The 18,683-nt window shown below is 45.8% G+C and overlaps 1 protein-coding gene across 6 annotated transcripts; it reads left to right on the forward strand.

Moving 5' to 3' along the window:
* Nucleotides 1-1,352: 1,352 nt before the first annotated feature.
* Nucleotides 1,353-11,345, forward strand: ZIK1 (zinc finger protein interacting with K protein 1). 6 transcript variants are annotated; one of them, XM_074024947.1, is made up of 5 exons: nt 1,353-1,597; nt 2,183-2,221; nt 5,791-5,962; nt 6,056-6,182; nt 7,471-11,345. In XM_074024947.1, the coding sequence occupies exons 4-5, from the start codon at nt 6,149-6,151 to the stop codon at nt 8,733-8,735; spliced, it is 1,299 nt and encodes a 432-aa protein (XP_073881048.1). In that variant the 5' UTR covers nt 1,353-1,597; nt 2,183-2,221; nt 5,791-5,962; nt 6,056-6,148; the 3' UTR covers nt 8,736-11,345. The 6 variants fall into 6 exon arrangements, with proteins under 6 accessions (XP_073881048.1, XP_045234335.1, XP_073881049.1 ...); XM_045378400.3 differs by lacking the exon at nt 5,791-5,962; XM_074024948.1 differs by lacking the exon at nt 2,183-2,221.
* The last annotated feature ends 7,338 nt before the right edge of the window (nt 11,346-18,683 follow it).

An 18,683-nucleotide genomic window follows, 5' to 3' on the forward strand; every position in this document is an offset into this window, starting at 1 on the left:
TCACTGTAACCACGATCTCCCGGGCTCAAGTGATCCTCCCACCTCAGCATTCTGAGTAGCTAGGATTACAGGTGCACCACCACACCCGGGTAATTTTTTATTTTTTGTAGAGACGGGGTCTGGCTATGTTGCCCAAGTGATCCTTCCACCTCAGCATCCCAGTGTGCTTGGATTACAGGCATGAGACACCGCGCTGGGCCTGACATTTTTCTTTTCTGCACATTCTCTAGCTGTGTAACTTGCAACTCTCTTCAGCTCTGTGCCTGCAAAATAACTAGACATTCTGTTACCAACAGAGGATGGCCAGATGAGACTGGTCCAGCCGTTATACCTGCACCTTCGTGGAGGCCATTAAGAGTATCCCTATAGGCCGAGTCAGCTGCTGTAAGGCAGAGCATGGATTTCCCCCCGGGGACTAAATCCCATTCTTGAGCTCCAGAGGCTTTGTGCCTACCACTGTACGCCACCGCGTGGGGTGCCCTGGGAACCCACCTACCTCCCTACTGCCCTGAGGGCAGACAGAGATGGTCCTAGCAGGTGTGGGAGATGAGGTAGACGATGTCTTCAGTGGGGTCCAAGGCTCATCTGGACCCAGTTCTCAGCCAAGGGGCGGTGAAGGGGGCGTCAGAAAACGCAGGAGCGGCTCCCAGACCCTGGAGGGGACTCAGGGAAGCAGAGGCACTTTCCTCGGCCGCTCCGGGGCCTCCCCAGCTTGCCCTCCCCAAGAGAAGAAGTCCCCGGGGGAGAGCTGCCCAGGACCCCTTCCCATGGGACGTCTCAGCCCCGCCTCCCTCATCTAGGGACAGTCAAGGGGCTCAGAGCAGGAGTAGTGCGTGCGCGGCCCCCACGTGGCCTCCCGGAACACCTGCCCACAGTGCCACACCTAGATCGCTCCTGTCTTTCACAGAACATCCTCGGCCGTGGCACGGCCTCCAACGCCTTGACCCCGCAGGGGAGGGGGACGAAGCTCCTTCGCTCCCGCAGGAGCGTCAAACACCTGTGGATCCGGCCTCAGCTTCCCGAGCCTGAATCAATGCCTCTAACCACGTGGGCGCTCAGCCGCGACGGGACCACAGAAATGGACCAGCGGCCCGTTTAAGGAGCGACAAGGCCCAGCCCTCTCCTGGACTGTGGCGACGCCATCTCCCTGCGCCCCCAGCGCGGCCGCTTGGCTTTTGTTTGAGGTGACTCTGGGCCGCAGCATCCTTCCCTGCGCCCTGGGTACCGGCGGGACTACATTACCCAGAAGGTTTTGGCTCCAGCCGCAGAGATGCTGAGCCAATCCGCGCTGAGAAAAGGGTCGTTTCCGCTTTGGGACCAATAGGTCGGGGAGGTACTTCCTGTATCACTTCAGTGGCGGTCATTTTTGCAGCGCTTGGGTGCATCCAGACCGTTAGAGCTTTGGGAGCGCTTTGTTTGGCGAGAGAGTCGGAAGGCGCGAGGGGAGGGGTCCTCCCGCTGAACAGTCGGGGGTCTAAGGGTCGGCGGCGGCGGGGTTGACGGCTTTGCCCAGGTCCCTGCGCCCGTCGTTGTCAGGTCCCGGCCCCGCTCTGCCCAGACTCCGATGGCTGCGGCTGCGCTGAGGGCCCCGACTCAGGTGAGCGCTGCGTCCACTGGACCTCACCCTCCTTCATCCTCACTCAAATTCTAAAGCCCAGTAAGGGGTGCCTTCTTGGGTCGCTAGGGTCGAGATCCTCATGTCCAGTACAGTGGGGGCTCGTGGGTGGAGTCCCTATTTCCAGAACTTGGGTGATGAGGCATGGAAGAAGGTGACAGGCAAAGGGACCGGCGTTTCTAAACTGTTGGAGATGGAGTGAAGAAGGTTCATACCTGGAGTGCCAAAGTGAGGAGTTTTCCCTCAATTCTTAGGATGCTAGGAGCTGTGGAGGGTTGTGTACAGAAGCGGCGTATGGTCTGAGTTAGGTCTTTCAAAGTTTTCCAAAAACCTCATGGAGTTAGACTAGAACAGAATGGAATAACACAGAATCACAGGGAGATTGGGTTCTTGTGCAAGGTCCCACAGTTGCTAAGAGGTAGCACTGAGGACTGGAAAGCTGAGGCTCAGAAATAATGCAGACATCATCAGTCCATCTGGCTCTGTCCTGGTCAGGAATCCAGGGAAGCCTGAATCAGTAGAGCCCTGTATGGTCACCTGCCTTTCATGATCTTTGGCTTTCCACAGGTGACTGTGTCTCCAGAAACACATATGGACCTCACAAAGGCGAGTGGAGGGTGTCCCAGGCCCTCACTGGTCCTGGCCCCATCCTGGAGTTTCTTCATGTATCTTTTTTGCCACCATCCAGTTCTTTGACCTAAGGACTCTTCACAAACCCCAAGCTTGACATCCTGATTCTAGACTGGTGGTTATTTGTAGAAGTTCTTATTGCTGGCAGACAATGGAATGAGGTGTGAAAGGTTGTCCTGCCTAGGTACAATAATATGTAAAGTTGGCAGTGAAGCTGAGCTGGTTCAGGGGAACCCAACTCTCCTTTCTTTCTCATGGGAACTCAGAGCAGCAGGGCAGGACTCAGGTCTGGAATGGCTCTGAGAAATTGGGTGTTTTTTTCTGGAGGTAATGGGAACAATGGGAGGTTTAGAGAAGAGGAGGGAGGTTATCTGACACTGGTCTCATCAGGTTCACTGTTAATGCAGCATAGAGAATACTCTGTGGGTGTGATGGAGGCAACCAGGGAGGAGGCTACTGCAGTGGCCAAGGTGAGTTTTGATAGTGGCTTCACCAATGTGGTGGCTGTGAAGGTAGAAGAAGTGGCTGGATTCTGGGTCGGATTTTTAATTAGGCCTGCTTGCATTTTCAGATTTTGAGGGTAAGAGATAGTAGTCAAGCATTACTCCAGGCGTTTTGAGTTTAGCATCTGGGAGGATGGAAGCTCCATCAAATAGCATGTAATAGGATTGATTTTATTTTTATTTTATTTTTTTTTTAGACAGAGTCTCACTTTGTCACTCAGATCGAGCAGTGGCTCGATCTCAGCTCATTGCAACCTCCACCTCCCAGGTTCAAGCGATCCTCCTGCCTCAGCCTCCTGAGTGGTTGGGACTACAGACACATAGTACCATGACCTTTTTTTTCTTTTTTTTTTTTAGTAGAGACAGGGTTTCACCATGTTGACCAGGCTGGTCTCGAACTCCTGACCTCAGGTGATCCACTCGTCTTGGCCTCCCAAAGTGCTGGGATTACAGGCGTGAGCCACCATGCCCAGCCAATTAATTTTCATTAAGGATAACAGGAGTTCTGTCTTTAGCTATTATCATAGTCTGAGATGTTCCAAAGAATGATATATGGAGACATCAAGTGAGTAGCTGTCCATGTACATCTGGAATTCTAGAAGCGGTTTAAGACAGAGAAATCCAAAAGGTGGTGGCCAGCGTTTGGCCCAGAGTAGCTGTGGGTCACAATTAGGAGTGGGTAATCCTGGTCATGAAGGTAATGCTATTAATAACCCAGGAAAGGGCTGGGCGTGGTGGCTCACACCTGTAATTTCAGCACTTTGGGAGGCCAAGGCAGGCAAATCACTTGAGGTCAGGAGTTCCAGACCAGCTTGGCCAACATGGTGAAACTCTGTCTCCACTAAAAATAAAAAAATTTGCCAGGCATGGTGGCGGGCACCTGTAATCCCAGCTACTACGGAGGCTGAGGCAGAATTGCTTGAGCCTGGGAGGTGGAGGTTGCAGTGAGCCAAGATCACACCACTGCACTCCAGCCTGGGTGACAGAGTGAGACTCCATCTCAAAAAAAAAAACCAAAAAACAAACAAACAAACAAAAACAGAAAAGGAAAGGTCAGGGCTATGACTGTGTCTCGTGCTTAGACACGTGGTAGAGGTGGTGAACATCACAAACAGTTGTGGAAGAAAAGTGGTCATGGGAAGATTGTAGGAAAGTGGATAATCTGGTATATTAGTCTGTTTTCACGCTGCTGATAAAGACAAGTCTCTAGGAAGTTCCAGACTTTCCCACATTTTCCTATCTTCTTCTCAGCCCTCCAAACTGTTCCAACCTCTGCCTGTTACCCAGTTCCAAAATCACTTCCACATTTTCAGTTATCTTTACAGCAGAGCCCCACTTTACTCATACTGATTTACTATATTAGTCCATTTTCTTTTTTTTTTTTTTTTTTTTTTTGAGACGGAGTCTCGCTCTGTCGCCCAGGCTGGAGTGCAGTGGCCGGATCTCAGCTCACTGCAAGCTCCGCCTCCCAGGTTTACGCCATTCTCCTGCCTCAGCCTCCCGAGTAGCTGGGACTACAGGCGCCCGCCTTGCCCGGCTAGTTTGTATTTTTTAGTAGAGACGGGGTTTCACCGGGTTAGCCAGGATGGTCTCGATCTGCTGACCTCGTGATCCGCCCGTCTCGGCCTCCCAAAGTGCTGGGATTACAGGCTTGAGCCACCGCGCCCGGCCTATTAGTCCATTTTCATGCTGCTGATAAAGATGTGCTCGAGACTAGGTAATTTGTAAGGAAAAAGAGGTTTAATGGACTCATGATTCCACGTGGCTGGGAAGGCCTCGCAATCATGGTGGAGGGCGAAAGGCTCGTCTTGCATGGCAGCAGACGAGAGAATTTGTTCAGGAGAACTCCCTCCTTATAAAACCATCAAATCTTGTGAGACTTATTTACTATTATGAGAGCAGTATGGGAAAGACCTGCCCCCATGATTTGATTACCTCCCACCAGGTCCCTCCCATGATGTGGGAATTGTGGGAGCTACAATTCAAGATGAGATTTGGGTGGGGACACAGCCAAATCATATCATCTGGTAAGTGGTCAAGGCTTCCAAGGCATTGAGGACATAAGACAGACATGGAGACAAAGAAATAATTGGTGGAAGATGATACTGAAGCCAGGTACAGTGGACTGTGTCCCTGCAAAATTCATATCCTTAAACGCTAATTCCAGTGTGATGGTATTTGGAGGTTGGGCCTTTGGGAGATAATTAGGTCATGAGGGTGAAGCCCTAATGAATGGGATTAGTGAGTGCTCTTAAACAAAGAAGCCAGAGAGCTACTACCTAGTGCTCTTTCCACCAAGTGAGGATATACGAAGTCAGCAGTCTACAACCTGGAAAGAGCCCACACCAGAACCTGACCATGCTGGCACTCTGATCTCAGGCTTCCCGCCTGCAGATCTCTGAGAAATAAATTTCTGTTGTTGATAAGCCACCCAGTTTGTGGTATTATGCTAGCAGCCCAAACTGATGAAAACACTAGGACTAGTGCTTATTCACCATGGTAAAACCTCACCAGGAATTTGTTGTGACCCTTGATGTGTCTGGGGAAGGTGTCAATCAAGCAGTTGAATAAGTTTAGTAGTACAAGTGTTCATCTGTATGAGTCATTAGGTTGGAGGTAGAGAGCCACTGAGAGTCTGTGCCACCAAGGGCACTGATTTTGAAAGAAGGTTAAGAGGTGAGAGGAAGGTTGTTGACTGAAGAGGGGACATCAAGTGCAGCACAAGTGGAGGACGGTCATCAGTGTCTGACATCAGTGATTCTTGGTGGCTGAGGTTGAAGCAAGGAACAGAGTCAGGAAGATAGCCCTTCAGAGCAGGATGGGGGCTGTCTATGACAGTAGGAACCATCAGAGGTCTGTGTAGCACTGAATGCTGTCTCAATTTGGTGGGCAGAAGGGTTGAGGTGGCTATGGGAGTGAGACTGAGCGAGAATGGTTCAAAGAATGATGTGCACATGGAGAGGGAGTGTGAACTGAAGGACCCAGGCCCCTGGCATTGAGGACTTAAGGGTGAAAGGTGAACCCACATTTGATTGTGTCTAGGAGGCACTATCTGAAAGATTCTTGGGGAACTGCCTGACAAGAAGGGATACACCCCTACATACTGGGCCCAAAGTTTCGATGTGGTGCATCCTGCCCACCTCCTGGTTGGTACTGTAGAAGGATACAGTGATCACTGGACCGTGAAGAGAGAGTGGACATCTGTGTCACCAGGGTGTGTATTTTCTTAAGGTGGGGATGAATGAGTGGGTGGATGAACTTGATGTGGAGGCGTTGATTGTGGAGTGACCTGTCCCCATCATGACAGGGCTGTGTGACCTTTGAGGACATCGCCATTTACTTCTCACAGGAAGAGTGGGGACTTCTTGATGAGGCTCAGAGACGCCTGTACCTTGAAGTGATGCTGGAGAACTTTGCCCTTGTAGCCTCACTGGGTAAGGCCCTAACACCAACTCCAGTGTCTTGGTCTGTCTGTGCTCTTTTGCTGACTTCCCCATTCTCTTGGGATATGTGCTATGGGAGCCAGCACTGTGCACTGCCTGAGCAGCCCTAACACCTGCTGCCCAGTTGTCTGGGAAGTGGGTGTTCTTCAGTCAGCCGAATGGATCTCTCTTGCTTGCTTTCTTCTTGGCTGGGTGTCTGTGTTCAGATCCATGACACCTTGTGTCCCAAGTTCCCTGCACCCCCATCTGCTAGCTGACATTTTCTTGTGGCTACCTGTGTCATGATTGTAGTCATTGTCATGGTCTATACTTATGGGGACAGTGGGCTCTTCTTACTCACTCCTTCTAGTTTGTTTAATCGTAATAACTTTCTTTCCCATGGGCTGTTTTGTGCTGAGTCGTTCTGCATCAGTGCTGATGACTCACATGTTCTGTCTTTCTGGTAGGACTTAGCTTCATGAAGGTCCCACACAGCTAGACAACTGAGGGTGTGCGGAGAAACCTGGTTGCTTTAAAGGGTGAACATGGTCTCAGAGAAGGCCTGGGCTTGTTGACTGGCAGCTGGTTGGGGGCATGATATCCAGGCTGTTTTCAGGTCACATAAGGAGCCTGTCCTGTCTTCACCACTGTTTGGGTGCACATGCCACTGGCCAAACCTTATTTCTATATTTTCTTCCCTGTACTTGACACTTTTCTGTCTTATTATTTTTATCTATGACTTCTAGCACCTGGCTACCTCCACCTTTCTGATCTTCATGCATCATCTGCTCCTCTGCACTGCTCCCTCTGCAATGTTTTCCAACATTGACACAAACATAATGTCTTGTGAAGTATGTATATATGATTACATGAAGATATGTGATCATATGACTTGCTACTCAGTTTCAATTGTATTTTCCTGGGCTTGGGCACAGTCAACCTTCTGCACAGCATGCAGGTGTCACCAGCAGACAAAGTCCTCCTGAACACTATGTGGTGAGTTTTAGGAATTGGAAGGCTACTCAAGGATAACTTTTGAGGCTGTTGGTAGAGGAATGGTTTGAAGACAATGCCATTCCCTGTCCTCCATCCCATCCTTGTGTCCTTTATTTGGTGAGGCCTCCCTCATTCTGTGATCTTCAGAGATCCAGTATTGCAAAGCAACCCCTTCCTCAACCTGCCCTCAGCTCCATTATCCTCAAAACAAACCTGGTGAATCATTCCTTTGGTATGTGTATAATGGGGCTTCCTGCTCTCAGCATAGTCAATATATATTTCATCAGCAGTTCTCTGCTTTCAGGTTGTGGCCATGGAACAGAGGATGAAGAGACACCTTCTGAGCAGAATGTTTCTGTAAGAGTATCACAGTCAAAGGCAGGTTCATCCACACAGAAGACTCAATCCTGTGAGATGTGTGTCCCAGTCCTGAAAGATATTCTGCATTTGGCTGATCTCCCTGGGCAGAAACCATACTTGGTTGGAGAATGTACAAACCATCACCAGCACCAGAAGCATCACAGTGCAAAGAAATCCTTGAAGAGGGACATGGACAGAGCCTCATATGTGAAGCGCTGCCTATTCCGTATGTCATTGAAGCCCTTTCGCAAATGGGAGGTTGGAAAGGACCTCCCAGCCATGTTGGGGCTTCTGAGGTCCCTGGTCTTTCCTGGAGGCAAGAAACCCAACACAATTACTGAATGTGGGGAGGACGTTTGCAGTCAAAAAAGTCATTACAAGTCACGTGAATGTGGGAAGGCTTCCAGGCACAAACACACTCCTGTTCATCATCCAAGAGTCTACACTGGAAAAAAGCTTTATGAGTGTAGCAAATGTGGGAAAGCCTTCCGGGGCAAGTACTCACTTGTTCAGCACCAGAGAGTCCATACTGGAGAAAGGCCTTGGGAGTGCAGTGAATGTGGAAAATTCTTTAGCCAAACCTCCCACCTGAATGACCATCGGAGAATCCACACCGGAGAAAGGCCTTATGAGTGCAGCGAATGTGGAAAATTATTTAGACAAAACTCCAGCCTTGTTGACCACCAGAAAATACACACTGGAGCAAGGCCTTATGAGTGCAGCCAGTGTGGGAAGTCCTTTAGCCAAAAAGCCACCCTTGTTAAACACCAAAGAGTTCACACTGGAGAAAGGCCTTATAAGTGTGGTGAATGTGGGAATTCCTTTAGTCAAAGTGCCATTCTTAATCAACACCGAAGAATTCACACTGGAGCAAAGCCTTATGAGTGTGGCCAGTGTGGGAAATCCTTTAGTCAAAAAGCTACCCTCATTAAACACCAGAGAGTTCACACTGGAGAAAGGCCTTATAAGTGTAGTGAATGTGGGAAATCCTTTAGTCAAAGCTCCATCCTTATTCAACACCGGAGAATTCATACTGGAGCAAGGCCTTATGAGTGTGGCCAGTGTGGAAAGTCCTTTAGCCAAAAGTCAGGCCTCATTCAACACCAAGTGGTTCACACTGGAGAAAGGCCTTATGAGTGTGACAAATGTGGGAATTCCTTTAGCCAGTGCTCCAGCCTCATACATCACCAAAAATGCCATAACACATAGAGGCCTCATGAATGCAGCAAATGTGGAAGCGCCTTCAACTCAAGATCTATCATCATTTAGCTCCTGAAAGTCCACACTTAAGTAGAGCCTTAGACCTACAGGGAATGTGCTGTCTCTGTAGTACTGTAGCAGTAGAGGGCCTTTGTGAGGGAGCCATCTGCCTAAAGTTGAAACTCATTCTTCCTTGTTTGTCTGGTAGAAACCATCTACCCTCTGCCACCTTGCACAGTGGGCATTGGTCACACTGATGTGCTAAGGCAAGGCAGACATTTGTGTGTTCTCTTAGTCTTTGGAGGAAATCTTGAGCAATCTAAGCCTTTAGAGAAAATTCATTCTTTTTTCTGACAGATCACAGCATACATGTGACCCAGTTTTGGTCAGGAGGGCCCAGCCTTGGTTCTGCTGGACGCTTATGTGCAAGGATTCCCTTTATGTAAATTCTTGGTCTCACATGACACCTGGTCATTCTTCTAGCCTCCAAGTCACCACCTGGTGAATGGCTGCCTCACATTGCTCCAGTTTGTGCACTAATAAAAGCCTTATATTTGAATCTACTTGTAGTCTTGGGGTTTTGTTTACTGTGTGGGGTGGCTGGGAAACAGACTTCAACTCTATATGAAGGAATGGACAGCTTTTGTGGGCCTCTGCAGGAGAAGTAAGATGATGGAGTAATTCTCATTCTGGTTTTGGTCCTACTTGCTTTGCTACCTAAAATCTAGGAAACAATGCAAGGTTTTGGCTATTCTTTGTGGCCTGGATCCCTATTCTTTCTGTGAGACTAGAGGTCATCCTGAGGAGAGGCCAGCTGTTATGACAAGCACCTGTGCTTCAGGGAATAGGACAATTTTATTCCATTGTTTCCAGAGGATGTCATATGATGCCCAGCGCTGTTGAGATTTTCATGGGGTTCTATAAGGAGACATGCCCTGATATCAAACATTCCATAGGCTGATGTCGCTCAGAAGACAACGGGAGTCACGTATGAACTGTAATTGGTACAGAAATACTGTACTCTGTGTACTGTAGCAAACTAGTTGGAATGTGCCTCTTGTAAAAGTACATTTACAAATCTTTCCGTGACTGTGGCTTTGAGCAGTCATAGGACCTAGAAATCTCTGTATGTCCAATAACTTAGGTTATTGTCAGCAAAAATAAAGGTTTTTTTGTTTGTTTGTTTGTTTTGTTTTTAATTGTTGACTTTCTAGGTTGTTCACCTCAAGTTCATTGCTGTAGAGGTAGAAAAAGGAGGATAAAGATAATAGAAGTCCTATAGGCCAGGGATATATTGATAGGTCTTGTGATTTCCACCAGTGTTGCTGTTGTCTCAAATTGCCACAGCCTTCATTGCTTGCCAACATTTCCTGCACGGAGGGACGCATGGTTGCCCTTCCCCAGGCCTGAAGAGAGAGTGCGGTCAACATGAGATTGCAAGGCATTCTGGTTTTTGAAAGGTGGAAGATCAGATACTTTACTTTGAAACATGTTTTACAAACTTTCTTGATGTATAAGTGATGTGCCATAGTTTACATCCATTTATGGTGTATAATTTGAAGAGTTTGTCATATAAGCCTGTGAAACCATCATAATCATGATCATGAACATATTCATGATTCACCTTTTGTTGTTTTACAATCTCTGCGTGCACTTTCCAGGCCTTCAGGAGTCCCGTCATTTACTTTCCCTACAGGAGAATAGTTTGTGTTTTCTAGGATTTTATGTGAATTGAATCATAAAATACTACATTTTTCCTGATGATGCACAATTTTTTTTTTTTTTTTGAGATGGAGTCTCACTCCGTCACTAGGCTGGAATGCAGTGGCGCGATCTTGGCTGTCTCCAACCTCTGCCTCCTGGGTTCCAGCGATTCTCCCGCCTCAGCCCCCTGAGAAGCTGGGACTACAGGCATGCGCCACCATGCCCAACTAATTTTTGTATTTTTAGTAGAAATGTGGTTTCACCATGTTGGCCAGGATGGTCTCGATCTTTTGACCTTGTGATCCGCCAACCTTGGCCTCCCAAAGTACTGGGATTACAGGCATGAGCCACTGTGCCAGCCGATGCACAATTATTTTTAAGATTTACCAGTATTGCTTATGTGAATAGTTCATTTGTATTGCTGAGAAATATTCTGTGGCTATGTCAAAATTTGGATAAACAGCTGGATGCTTTCCAGTTTTGGGCTGTTGCAAATAATGCTACTATGAACATAGGCATATAATTCTTAATATGCAGAAGTGCTTTATTTCTCCTGTGTTAGCAGTACAGTGTATGTGAATGCTTCACTTTTAAAGACACGACCAGACTATAACCTGACTCTACCATCTGCATTCCCATCAATAGTATGTGAAGCTTCCCATTTCTCTACATTCTTGCCATGCTTGGTATGGTTAGTCTTTTTAATTTTAGTTGTTTTAAGCTGTATAATAGCATCTCTCTGTGATTTTATTGCATTTTTCTGGTATTTTATGGTATTGAACACTTGAACATCTTGTGTCAAGTTGCCACCTGTATATCCTCTTTGGAAGAATGTTTATTAATGTCTTTTGCTTATTTTTAAATGGATGTTGGTGATATTTTCTTTTTCATTAATAAATAGACATGTATAACAAAGACATGTTGGAACTTTACTCACTCTTCAGTAATGTGATGCACTTCTTTGCTAAATGATAAAATTGTTTTCAAATACTGGGAAAATACTTTCTCAATTTTTTGGTCTATTATATTCACAGTGTAACAACCTCAGCTGGGCACAGTGGCTCACGCCTGTAATCCCAGCACTTTGGGAGGCTGAGGCGGGTGGATCACCTGAGGTTGGGAGTTCGAGACCAGCCTGACCAACATGGATAAACCCCGTCTCTACTAAAATTACAAAATTAGCCGGGTGTGGTGGCGCATGCCTGTAATCCCAGCTACTAGGGTGCTGAGGCAGGAGAATCACTTGAACCTGCGAGGTGGACGTTGCAGTGAGCTGAGATTGTGCCATTGCACTCCAGCCTGGGTGACAGACCGAGACTCCATCTCAAAAAACAAAAACAAAAACAAACCAAAAAAAAACCTCAGACACTATATACCTGAAACACTACCTTCATTTACAAATTCTCCTTCACTTTCTTAGGTCTAACCATTCAATGAAACAAATAAGCCCTGGCTTTTAATATTTGCCAATTTCCCTGGTAAAATTCTCCCACCATGGCCAATTGTAAGTTGTCAAAATAATGTCATTGAATATGAATTGAGAAGAAGTGGGTAGTGTCACACCATTGTATTCTATTTTCACCATGCCGATACAGTAGCCACAGATAACCCCAAGAACATGTATGTAGGAACATACAGCCTGTGGTGTGGCAAGACTGATGCCCTCTTGAAGTGAAGATGTCATAGTCACCTATGTTCTGAAGCAGTAGCATAGGTATCATCAAAATGCTTCTCTCCCCCAGTGGTCATGAGTCTTGGCAAGAAAGTCTGAAGATGTCAGCAGCTTCACGTTTTACCCTAAAAACTCCAGGCCGGGCGTGTTGGCTCACGCCTGTAATCCCAACACTTTGGGAGGCCAAGGTGGGTGGATCACAAGATCAGGAGATGGAGACCATCCTGGCCTCCATCTCTACTAAATGGTGAAACCCCATCTCTACTAAAAGTACAAAAATTAGCCAGTTGTGGTGGCCCACAGCTACTGTGCCTGTGATCCCAGCTACTCGGGAGGCTGAGTCAGGAGAATCACTTGAACCCAGGAGGTGGAGGTTGCCGTGAGCCAAGATCGTGCTATTGCACTCCAGCCTGGCAACAGACAACAGAGGTGAAACTCCGTCTCAAAAACAAAACAAAACAAAACAAAAAAACCTCCAGCCTTGTTGACCACTATAAAAAGAGTCCTAAAAAGGATGTAAAGGATACTGCTTTCTGGAGGGCGGATACAGGGATCCATTGTCTCACAGCTGCACAAGACATCACTTCTGTTCATGATTCCCTATGAAATGTTTCTGAAAACAATTTCTTTTTTTTTTTTTTTTTTTTTTGAGACGGAGTCTCGCTCTGTCCCCCAGGCTGGAGTGCAGTAGCCGGATCTCAGCTCACTGCAAGCTCCGCCTCCCGGGTTTACGCCATTCTCCTGCCTCAGCCTCCCAAGTAGCTGGCACTACAGGCGCCCGCCACCTCGCCCGGCTAGTTTTTTTGTATTTTTTAGTAGAGACGGGGTTTCACCGTGTTAGCCAGGATGGTCTCGATCTCCTGATCTCGTGATCCGCCCGTCTCGGCCTCCCAAAGTGCTGGGATTACAGGCTTGAGCCACCGCGCCCGGCTGAAAACAATTTCTTAGCCTCTTTCTCCTTCTTTGGCCTTTCACCTTCGTTGGCCTTTGGAATAGGCCTGCTCACTATAGAACAATGTATATATAAGAGTAAAACAGGCCGGGCGCGGTGGCTCAAGCCTGTAATCCCAGCACTTTGGGAGGCCGAGACGGGCGGATCACGAGGTCAGGAGATCGAGACCATCCTGGCTAACACAGTGAAACCCCGTCTCTACTAAAAAATACAAAAAACTAGCCGGCCGAGGTGGCGGGCGCCTGTAGTCCCAGCTACTCGGGAGGCTGAGGCAGGAGAATGGCGGGAACCTGGGAGGCGGAGCTTGCAGTGAGCTGAGATCCGGCCACAGCACTCCAGCCTGGGCGACAGAGCGAGACTCAGTCTCAAAAAAAAAAAAAAAAAAAAAAAAAGAGTAAAACAGTAAAATGATTAGGAAGTGACAACTTTTGAATATTTATTACTTGTGTTTTTACAAGTGGCTTAAGTGAAATCTAGTTGTCTTAAGTTCTGCATATTTAAAGTACACAATTCCTATGTTAATACGTACTTAAACCCCTGAAACTATAAGTTTCCACCTGCCCTTTTTAGTCCATCCCTCTTAACAAGTAATGGGTACAAAAACATATTTTTCCTCTTCTAATGGATATTTTCAAGTATATACACAAATGGAAAAGACTATGTTCAGAAGCACTATGAAACCTTCCTAAATCGTCCATATTACTTATCATTTAGTAGCTGTTCTTGTTTCAACTCTTTTCACACATAATTATTTTACTTACAATTCCCACATCTTGTCATTCAATGCTGCATCTCTTCAGAATGCATTTCCAAGCATAAGAGCTCTTTCATAATTCCTATAACTTTATCAATCATTATTTAAGGCATCATAAAATATATCATCAGTGCTCAGTTGCCTCGAATTGTCTCCAAAATTGATTTTTAAGACAAATTCATTGCAATCAGATCCAAAACGAATCTATATGGCTATTAATAGTTTCATCTGGTGAGTCTATAATAATATATAGCTACCACTTTTTATTATTATTCTTGAAGTTGATGAGACATTTGTCCAGAATTTGCCACATTCTGGAATGGTGTGTGTTTTTGTTTTGTTTTGTGTCTCTCTGATGTCATTTAATATGCTGACCCTTTCTCCATATTCCTGTGCACTAGATATTAAGGAAATGGGTAATTGAACTCTGGTCCTGCAGATAGGTGTGCAATAGTAACACACTTACGCAGTGTGTGACTGTGTTGTGTGTATATGTGTGTCTATTCACAGGGTGACATTCACAGACATCTGGAGGCTTAGAGATTATTGAAAAAGGAAAAAAGGAAGAAGCACTTTGTTTCTGCTTCCTCTAAGACATCTGAGAAAGTTTCTCAACTGATTTGAAATGTGAAACAATGCCAAAACAATTACCATAGATCCAGTAATAGTGCTTCTTGGTTTTACTCAAATGAGTTAAACACTTATGTCCACACAAAATCTTGTACATGAATATTTATAGCACCTTTGTTCATAATTGGCAAAATTTGGTAGCAACCAAAATGTCCTTCAGTAAGTGAATAGATAAGTGTGGTACATCTAGAAAATGGTATATTTTTCCACATTAAAATAAATAATAAAAGATGTGGAAGAATCTTAAATACATATTTCTTTTTTTCTTTTTTTTTTTTTGAGACGGAGTCTTGCTCTGTCACCCAGGCTGGAGTGCAGTGGCCGGATCTCAGCTCACTGCAAGCTCCGCCTCCCGGGTTTACGCCATTCTCCTGCCTCAGCCTCCCGAGTAGCTGGGACTACAGGCGCCCGCCACCTCGCCCGGCTATTTTTTTGTATTTTTTAGTAGAGACGGGGTTTCACCGTGTTAGCCGGGATCGTCTCTCGATCTCCTGACCTCGTGAGCCGCCCATCTCGGCCTCCCAAAGTGCTGAGATTACAGGCTTGAGCCACCGCGCCTGGCCTTAAATACATATTTCTAAGTGAAGGGATCTGATATGGTTTGGCTGTGTCCCTACTCAAATCTCATCTTGAATTGTAACTCCTACATGTCATGGGAGGAACCCAGTGGGAGGTGATTGAATTATAGGGGTGGGTTTTCCCCCCGCTGTTCTCATGACAGTAAATTAGTCTCACGAGATCTGATGTCTTTAAAAACAGGAGTTTACCTGCACAAGCTTATTCTCTTTGCCTGCTGCCGTCCACCTAGGATATGACTTGCTCCTCCTTGCCTTCATTAATTGTGAGGCTTCCCCAGCCATGTGGAACTGTGAGTTCTCCATTAAACCTCTTTCCTTTGTGAATTGCCCAGTCTTGGGTATGTCTTTTTCAGCAGCACAAAAATGGACTATTAAAGGATCCAAACTAAAAGGACTACATACTGTGATTTGAACTATATGACATTCCAGAAAAAGCAAAACTATGGAGACAGTAAAAAGTGAGTGGTTGCCAGGGGCTTGGGCTAAGGGAGGAAGGGATGAACAGGTGGAGCATGGAAGACTTTTAGGGCAGTGAAACTACTCTGTGAAACTACCATGGTGTGTACAAGTCACTATACACTTGTTAAAACCCATATAACGTCCAGCTAGAGTAAATCCTAATGTAAACTATAGATTTGGGATGATAACTATATGCCAATGTACCATAAATTGTAACAAATATACTATTCTAGTGGGGAATGTTTATAGTGGAGAGGCTGTAACATGCATAGGGGCAAGGGATATGTGGAAGCTCTGTAATTTTTTGCTCAATTTTCCTATGAACCAAAACTGCTCTAAAAAATAATCTATTAAAACTTTACCAGCCTGAGCAACATGGTGAGACCCCGTCCCTACAAAAAATCAAAAAATTATCGGGGCATAGTGGTACAGGTGCACACCTGTGTTTCCAGCTACTCTGGAGGCTGACGTGGGAGGATTGCTTGAACCCAGGAATTCAAAGCTACAGTGAGCTCAGATTGTGCCACTGCACTCCAGCCTGGATGACAGAGTGAGACTGTGTCTCAAAAAAAAATTAAAATTAACTAATTTGTAAATCAGTTTAAAATATTTATTTAGCAATGTTTGTGCTGTGTATGTATTTGTATAACCCAAGGAAGATTCATGTTAACAAATTGAATTTGGTAAGCCAGTTATTTCCATGAGCAGCCTAGTTAATTTATCTACTTAAACAACAAAAACAAGTAGATATACAGATTTTTCTGGCACTTTTCAAGCTTACTATTTCCCTATTTTGACTATTAGCCTAAGAAATTGCCATAAGAGCTGTGTGTACCTGTAGCCCCAGCTACTTGGGAGGCTGAGGCGGGAGGATCACTTGAGACCAGGAGTTTTAAACCAGCCTGGGCAACATATCAAGAACCCTGTCTGTATACATATATATATATATATATATATATATATATATATATATATATATATATATTTTTTTTTTTTTTTTAATTAGCTGGGCACAGTAGTGAGTGCCTGCAATCCCATACACTCAGGAAGCTGATACAAAAATGTCGCTGGAGCCCCAGAGTTTGAGGCTGCAGTAATATATGATCCTGCCACTGCACTCCAGCCTGGGCAACAGAGCAAGACTCTTCCTCAAAAAAAAAAAAAATTACCATTAGACACTCAAATATGCAGACAAAATGAGTCCTTTGTGGAGTCACTCAGAAGAGCTCCCCACCTACCTTTCTATATGAAATCATGCTGGAGCCAGACCTTCTCCCTTTCTTTTCAGACAGGACTTCAATTCAGCAACTGAAAAGCTATCTGCTCTACATGTCTTCAGGGTAAACTTTTCCAGAGTTAAGCCAAATGTACTCATAGACTTATATATGAGTGCACTAAAAAAAGCAAAGTAAGTCTATGTTCAGTTCAATTAATTATGTTCAATATTCTTTTTTTTTTTTTTCCTGAGACGGAGACTCGCTCTGTCACCAGGCTGGAGTGCAGTGGCGTGATCTCGGCTCACTGCAATCTCCACCTCCTGGGTTCAAGCGATTCTCCTGCCTCAGTCTCCCAAGTAGCTGGGACTACAGGTGTGTGCCACCACACCCAGCTAATTTTTGTATTTTTAGTGGAGATGGGGCTTCACCATGTTGGCCAGGCTGGTCTTGATCTCTTGCCCTCATGATCAGCCTGCCTCGGTCTCCTAAAGTGCTGGGATTACAGGCATGAGCCACCACACCCGGCCTAGCCACAAGATTATTAATAGTTGTGATGTTTAATGTTTTGTGCCAACTTGCCTGCATTAAGGGCTACCGAAATAGTTGGGAAAACCTTAAAATAGGATGTGTCTGTGAGAATGTTTATGGAAGATACTAGCATTTGAGTCTGTAGACAACGTAAAGGAGATCTGGCCTCATCAGTGTTAGGGGGCAACATCCAATGCTTTGAGAGCCAAAATAGAACAAAAAGGCAGAGAAAGAGCAAGTTACTCTCTTCTTGTCCTGGGTCATCCATCTTCTTCTGCTTTCCAACATTAAAGTTCTTGAATCTTGGGCCTTTGGACTCTGGAACATACAAGAATGACCCTCACCCCGTTCTCAGGCCTTCAGCCTCCAACTGGGAATTTCACCATAGGCTCCCTTGGTTTTCAGGCCTTCAGATGCAGACTGAATACCACCCAACTTCGTGATTTACCAGGTTGCAAAAAGCATATCCTGGGACTTCTTAGTCTCCATAACTGGATGAGCCAATTCCCATAATAAATCCCCTCTTGTACATCTATGTACCCTATTGGTTCTGTGTTTCTCTGGAGAATCCTAACACAATGGCTTTCAGCAATTTTCATTTCACAACTGTTTTTCTGAGATAATCTCAACTCCCCTCGCAGGCACTGTCCCTGCAGTAACAGTATCAATGATCAAAATTTTCCATCAAAGAGATGAAAGCTAGGTGTCCCTAACTTTTATTCTGGCATTCTGGTGTCCCCTTTGCACAAGTGCTCTAACTGTGAACACTACAGACACTGTTCTACTTTAAAATGACATATGCTAAGTGGCTCTTTTGTTTAGAAAGTTGCTACAATCCTAAAAGAAGCATATCTAAGAATATGCAGGAAGAAATATTATATGAATAAAACACTGTTCCTTACAGGATTAGACACACTTACTGATTACACAGGCAGGAGAGGCATTTTCTGTGAGAACCAGAGACAGAATTCCACTTTCGTCCACCTGCTTTGGTGCGATCTAACGGATGTTTTATCATTCCTGTCGTGGCTCTGTGTAAACTCTATTTCCCTCATTCCTTACTGAGCATAATGAAATTCACAAAGCTGACTCTAACGTTCTACTCTACATAAATGTGTGGAGAAAGAAGGTAATGTTTACTAGGTTCTCACCATGGATAGAGGCATTTTGTATCTGAATGACTCCGACTACCTAGGTGACTAGTTGTACACAATACTCTCCAAAAATCTCTGTATGGTACCTTACAGCAGCGAAGCTCCTCCCTGGTCCAAGGAGGCTGGAGACACCACCTCTCAGGCTTCCCCTCCACAGCACGGGGCCATTCCTCCCTGAGGTCCTGGAGAAGAGCAAGCTCTGCCAGCCCAGGAAGCGGTGAGAACTACATTACCCAGAGGCCCGTGCGCCAGGCACTTGGCGTGGAGCCAATGAGGCCCAGGTGAGGGACTTTTCCGCTCTGCCCAACT

The sequence above is a fragment of the Macaca fascicularis genome, chromosome 19 (genome assembly GCF_037993035.2).
Source record: "Macaca fascicularis isolate 582-1 chromosome 19, T2T-MFA8v1.1".
Classification (NCBI taxonomy): Eukaryota; Metazoa; Chordata; class Mammalia; order Primates; family Cercopithecidae; genus Macaca; species Macaca fascicularis.

Excerpts from the sequence above, each read along its gene's own strand:
- ZIK1 (XM_045378400.3), top strand. The coding sequence starts at position 1,565 with ATGGCTGCGGCTGCGCTGAGGGCCCCGACTCAG. Across the intron at positions 1,598-2,182 it reads CGCTGAGGGCCCCGACTCAG|GTGACTGTGTCTCCAGAAAC; the intron begins GTGAGCGCTGCG and ends GGCTTTCCACAG. Across the intron at positions 2,222-6,055 it reads CACATATGGACCTCACAAAG|GGCTGTGTGACCTTTGAGGA; the intron begins GCGAGTGGAGGG and ends CCATCATGACAG.